Source organism: Pygoscelis adeliae, unplaced genomic scaffold, assembly GCF_000699105.1.
Source record: "Pygoscelis adeliae isolate BGI_AS28 unplaced genomic scaffold, ASM69910v1 Scaffold79, whole genome shotgun sequence".
Taxonomy (NCBI): Eukaryota; Metazoa; Chordata; class Aves; order Sphenisciformes; family Spheniscidae; genus Pygoscelis; species Pygoscelis adeliae.
In genome coordinates, this window is record NW_008825532.1 from 2,395,009 (window position 1) to 2,401,142 (window position 6,134).

The 6,134-nt window shown below is 50.1% G+C and overlaps 1 protein-coding gene across 1 annotated transcript in view; it reads right to left on the reverse strand.

Moving 5' to 3' along the window:
* The window catches only part of ITGB1BP2 (integrin beta 1 binding protein (melusin) 2), a 6,981-nt gene extending 6,096 nt beyond the window's left edge, over positions 1-885 (reverse strand). Inside the window, exons 1-3 of the mRNA XM_009331658.1 lie at positions 702-885; positions 423-472; positions 268-324 (exon numbers count right to left, since the gene is read on the reverse strand). Coding sequence (XP_009329933.1) covers positions 268-324; positions 423-472; positions 702-765 — 171 coding nt within the window. The 5' untranslated portion in view covers positions 766-885. The remainder of the gene's footprint in view (positions 1-267; positions 325-422; positions 473-701) is intronic.
* Positions 886-6,134: the final 5,249 nt, after the last annotated feature.

Genomic DNA, 6,134 nt, shown 5'->3' on the forward strand with positions numbered 1-6,134 from the left:
GCTGGCACTTGGGACATTTGTGTTCATCCCACAGGATCCTGGTGGGGGATCCCAGCCCCTTCCAGCACCCTTCTCTGGAAGCACATGCCCCACACTTTGGGAGCAGCACCCTTGCTTGCAGGCTCCTTGGAAGCAGATAAGAAATCCCTAGCTGGCAGGGCAAAGGGGGCAGCCTTGGCGTGGAATGGGGACAGGACAGGGCAGGGCAAGGGCAAGGAGGAGAGGACAGAGGAGCAGCAGGTGCATTTGGGCTGGCGGGTCACTTACCCTTATGGAGAGGAACTCAGAGAAGTCTGTTGTGCGTTTCTTGCAACAAGACCAGCCCTAGGCACCAGGAGATGAAAAACTGGTCAGGTGTGGGCAATCCTGCCAGGCACAAGGTCCCTCCCTGCAGCTGCAGCCCTGGCTCCTGCCCGACTCACCTTCAGGGCATCATGGAAGATGGGGATGCCTGGGTGATACAGGCAGGAATCTGAAAAGGGAAAATCAGGCAGAACCTTTCAGGAGGAACAATCCTGCCCATGAGCCACCCATGACGCCCGGCAGCTCCTGAGCCAGATCCTGCCATGTGGGCTGCCTGTGCTGGGCTCGGCTTAGCCCTGCTGGGCAGCTCAGGCCGTGGCATGGCGGCCAAGGCCACAGACCACAAAAGCAGTATGCATTTCTGCTCACCCCGATGCAAGGCAGACGAGCCCACTTACCCTTGGTGTTCTGCTCAGGATCAAACCTCTGCCCGCAGCCCTTGTTGTAGCACAGTGACGCCATAGCTCAGGCGTACTTGCAGCTTCCTTCACTCCTTCCACAAAAATCCTATCAATTTCATCCCTGCCCGTGATCCCCCCTCTGCTTCCCCGCAGTTTCCAGCCCAGGCACCAGGAGGTGGCTTTGCCTATCTTTGGAGGCAGCCGGAGGAGGTGGCTGGTAACTGGAGAGCAGGCTAAAGATGGACATAGCAGCTCAGCAGCTGACGGGACCTGGCGCCCATGTTATCTTGAGAGGCATTTCTGTCCTGCCCTTGTGTCCGGCAGAGGGAGTGGGCACTGCAGGGTGGCTCTGCACCTGGGGTGGACAGAGGACTTCCCAGTGCCTGCCATCCTGCCAGCATCTGGCATGGAGGCATCGGCACCACCTGCTCACGCTCAGGTCGGGGCAACCTGTGACTCCTCTTGACCAGCTGCTCTCAGTTTCTTTAGCATTTATAGAAGCAGCTGAAAGTTTCCTGCAAAAGAAGGGAAGGGGCTTCCCAGAATCCCAAGGCAAAACCTGTGCTGATCTCCCGCAGCCCCAAAAGGCACAACTATCTGCTAGACAGAGGCACCAGCGGACCAAAGCAGTGCGTGTGGCCAAGACATCCTTAGATGCAGGGTCTCGTACAACTCAGGGGTGAAATCTGTCCCCTGGAACATTGTTGTCATCACAGAAGAAGAGTGCAAAAAGTTACATGGGCCCCCCGTACCCAGGAGGGGTTTGCTCGGACTCCCTGCTCCCATTCTGAGACCCAAGGGTTTTCCTCTACAAACAGGAAACCCTCTTGACATCAAAGATTTTATTTAGTTCCTACAAGCATCTAAAACAAATATTATTTTCTTTTTGTTGTTTCTGTTTGCAGAGACAGCTGTTTCCTGGTTGCTGCCCTGACCTGCTAGAGCACACAGCATCTGGAAAGCGTTTCTGCTCAGGAATCGGGTTCGACATAAGCCCTTGGCACTATCAGACAGCGCAAAGGGCAGGGCCTGCAGGCAGCAGCTGCCCAGGGAGTCTGCTTGGGAGGAAAACCCACAAGGTCTGCCGTGGCTGATGTAACCCCATCCCTGTCCCACGATGTTTGTTTAACCTAGTTAATCCCCCTACAACAGCCTGCAGGATCTGCTGCCACCCCAAGGGGATCTCCAAAGTCTGGAGTTAGGATGAACCCTTGCCGAAATTCTGGAGCTCACCAGGGAGATGACTCCAGACTCATTTCATACTGCTCTGCTGCTCCACCTCCAGCTCAGTTCTGCCATCTCCACCTTGAGACACCCCATCCAGCAGCAACATCAGGCTTCTCCTTGTCATCTTGTTAGCAAGGAAGATGGTCCTGCTAGAGGGAGGGACACGTATCACCATCACCATCAGGCCTCCTTATTCCTGGGTAGCCTGCGTATAAACCCACATCCAACCCAAAAGCTGGGAGGGAAACATGAGGGCACTGGGGAACCATCACACCAGCATGAGCCACGTAGCTTCAAGCTGATACCTCCCTCGAAGGATTGGAGTGCCTCAAGACACAATAAATGACCCAATGGCCCAAAGGTGGGTAAAAAAATGCTGCTGGCATCCAGAGCCTCTGCTCAGGCGGGAGGGATCACTTGGGACCCAGGAAGCTGGGCAGAGCCCTGTGACAGAGGAATTTGCAGCCCTGGGGGCTGAGCAGAGCTATAGGGTTTCAGATCTCCTTGTCCTTTCCACTAGTGGTCAGCAGGGCTGCAGCTGTCACCATCCCTGTGCCAGTGAGAATCTGGAGCTCAGGTTACCTCGCATGCCTTAGAGGAAACACCAAGAGGATGCTGTGGCTGACCCACACACCAAGGCTCATCACAGAGGGACCAGCAGGTAGCTGGAGGAAGGCTGCGTCTGAGCAGAGTCCACTCAGCACCCGAGGAGCAGCAGCAGGCAGCCAAGAGCATGCAACAGCACTGCTCTGCCCTCGTTCCTCTGCTGCAAATGTCTGCAGGGAACAAGGTGGCTTGAAAGACAGAACCTACTGGGAACATAGCACAGTGACATACGGTAAATTGGGGTGTCCACAGGTCCTGGCCCAAGGGGAGGCTCCCCAGGGAGGACAAGGTGAGGGGGTGCAGCCTGGGAGACAGACATGAGACATCCACCATGAAACAGAGACGAGCTCCAGGGGAACTGCTCAGTCAACTGCCAGTCAAGGCCCTGCTAGAGCTGGTGCTTTAAAAATGAGGAAAAAAGAGGAGATGAGGTTCAGGTGATGGCAGAGAGCATGCTGGACTGCACATCCATCATGCAGCGCCTAGTTTGAAGCTGTGGCTTATAGCAGTTGCATTTGGGCCACAGGGCTGCGTTGCTGAGTCCGGCCCCCCTCCAGGGCAGAGCTCCAAGTAAAGCAGAAGTCACCGTGTGAGCCGGCTGAGCAGGACCAACACCTTTGAAACAAGTTTGCAAGGAACAGGCCAGCTGAGAATTAAAAATAAAGCCTGTTTGTTTTATGTGCACTTAATTTGATATGTAACAGAACGAAAAGGAAGTAGAAAAAAAGGACCAAATGATTCTCAAACCCAAGTTAATGTGCTTGCCGTTGAACGATCAGGGTCAGTGTAAAACAGCCCCCCAGAGTCCTGAGGAGAACATGCTGGATGCCTCTGGGTAGAGAAACCCAGCTCACCCATGACCCTTCAGTCGTTCAGGATGCTTTGTGGAGCCCAGGGTAGCAGGAAGGGAGTGCATTTCTAAAGCATGGAGTAGTTCCTCCATTTAAAAGGCTGGTTAGGAGAAGGAAGATTCCTGACATACATATTACTGCTACGTATGCTACACAAACCTAGTAGGCAGGATTAATGTTTTAGTTATCTGGGAAAATAAATCTTCCCTGTAAAAATATGTGCTGAGCAATTCTACAGCAGAAGCTCTGCCCGGCCATTCTTCTTCTGACAGCACTGCTCAGGGGTTATGTACCGGCTGTTGTCTAAAAGGTCTGCACCGATTGTACTCAACAGCTCAGAGAACAGGTTTGAAAAAGACCAGAAAACCATCAGAAATGGGGATGTGGGCAATCTTCATCTCTCCATTCAACACCACCACCCTTCCGCAGCTTGGGTTATTACAGGGCTATTGCCCCAACACTCTGGTCTCACTGAACAATGACACCTTCAAACTGGAATCAGCTCCCCAGCTGATGGGGATTTTCTCCCTGTAGTTCAGGCAGTGACTTGCTCCTAGAGACAATTTTGTCTCCTCGGAGCTGAGCTGCTAAAAGGAGCCCATTTACTCCAGTGCTCGTTTTGAAAATGCATGCAATATTCCTCATCAAAAAGTGCACTTCGGTCGTCAACAGGAACCAGTCCAAAAAGAAGAGTTCAGTCTACTCCTAAGACTCAGTTTTCTTGTCATTAGCTGGCATCTATAATAAAAACCTGCTGCACAAAATAGCCTGAACTGGCAGGGAGTGTGGGGTTTTACAGGTTTTCCTTTGGAGGGTCCTGTTGCCTTAAAGCTTTGGTCACTATGAACTCAGGTAGAGCAGAGTGGCCAGGCTGTAGTGAGGTAAAGTGTCCCAAAGGCAGTGTTGTGCCTGGCTGTGCTCCCTGCTTTCTTCTTCTTCGTTTGGCTACCTCTGGCACTTGGGTGACTCACCAGGTAGACAAGCAGGTACCCAAGCCATGACCAAGACAGAAAAGAGAATAATGGCTCCTTTCAGCAAGGAGCTGAAAGATGTGACAGGAAGTCACATCTTCCTTCTTTCAGCTCCCAAAGGTAGCTCACTGGAGAAGTAGTTCAGCATATTCCACCACTTGTAGCTTTCTATGATAAATGACAGCTTCTAGTGAGATGCACTGTGCCAGAAAAAAAGAAGAAATGTTTGTCTACTGCTTTGATGTGACAAAATTATCCAGGTATCAGTTGGATTTTTCAGATTTATCTTCGATTCTTGCAAATGCAGTCACTGTTGTTTAAGGGGAAGCTGCATAAAGCACAAGTTGTAACTTCTGAAGCCCACAAATGGCAGGGGTTTAACGCTAAGAGCAAAGTCATAAGAACAAGACTGCTCATCAGTCCTTGGTCTGATATGAAATGATACTGCATAAGTGCATTTTAAACAAGCTGATCAGATATGACAGCAAAAGGCAAGGGTGTCTCTTCATGATAGTCAAAATACTTCATCGGTCTGCAACTACATAATAGCCAGCAATCTGGAAAAGCATGCAGAGAAAAGCATTCCCTTCTGCACGCTGGCTAAACCTCAGCACATCACAACAGTCCTTATGCCAGAGTCCAGTCTCTGGAGCTGCATTTGCTGCCTTATCCAAGCAGTGCACGCACCACCAGCAAAACCCAAAGTGCTTCAGCAGTCTCCAGCATCTGGAAGTGGAGTGAGGCAGCCTTGCTTGCTCCTGTGCCCAGCCTTAAATGGTTCTGCACTACAAGCAGTCCCTAGTGCCATTTCCTCCTGCTGCATGCCTCTGAAAACCTTAGTAATGGTTTGCTTTACAATTTCCTTACTAGAACCTCAAATGACAGGTTTTCAGTCTCCTCCTTTAAAGCAAATGAGAATAGTTACCTCTAGCATTCACACCAGTGTAGTTTCAGTTTTCTTCCTTTGCTGTCACTAGATCTTCAATTTTCACCTCATACCGGTCTTGTTAGATGGACTTTGAGCAGTGCTAAATCCCTCCTTCCCCATGATTTTTACACCCCCTGTTTCCCCCAGGGAAAGGCAGTAACCAGACCGATCCTTATCTTACACTTGAATAGGATTGAGGCAGCAGCAGAGTACCGTTGAACATTTGAGCTCTGCTGTTTCCTTAAGGCAGCAACTTCTCTTTTGACTGCTCACCAACAAGCCAGCCAGCTGAACAATGGGCAGGAGAATGAGAGACAATACAGACACCTGGGTGGAACTTCACAGTTTCTTCTCCTAATATTTCACACTTTGGAATTAAATGATGTACTTACCAAACACCCGTGGCATTAGCAAATGTCTGCCAGCCATGTTCCAGACACAAGCCACAAGAACAGATGCATCCTCTCCACAGGGCAACAGAAAAGCTAATCAGCATTCTCACCAACTTATTTGAGATTTTGCAATATTTAGCTATCCTATAGCAAATGTGCCAGGTGAAAAACATCACCAAACACCATACTGTACCTACAGGTAAGTCACAATCCCCCTGATAATCACCATTAAATACCGTATCACCTCAGCAAGCCAGCTACTAGTGCTGATGCTTTCAAATGTAGAAAACAAAAGAAAACAAGCAAAAGAAACAAGTGCATCAGCTGCAGTCTCTTCAATACAGCTTATCATCAATCATCCTATTCCAGGCTAATTATAAGCCATCAAATGACAGGGGTAAACCAATAAAACCTCCGGAGTGATTATTTCATCTTTACCTACTTACAGAGTACCT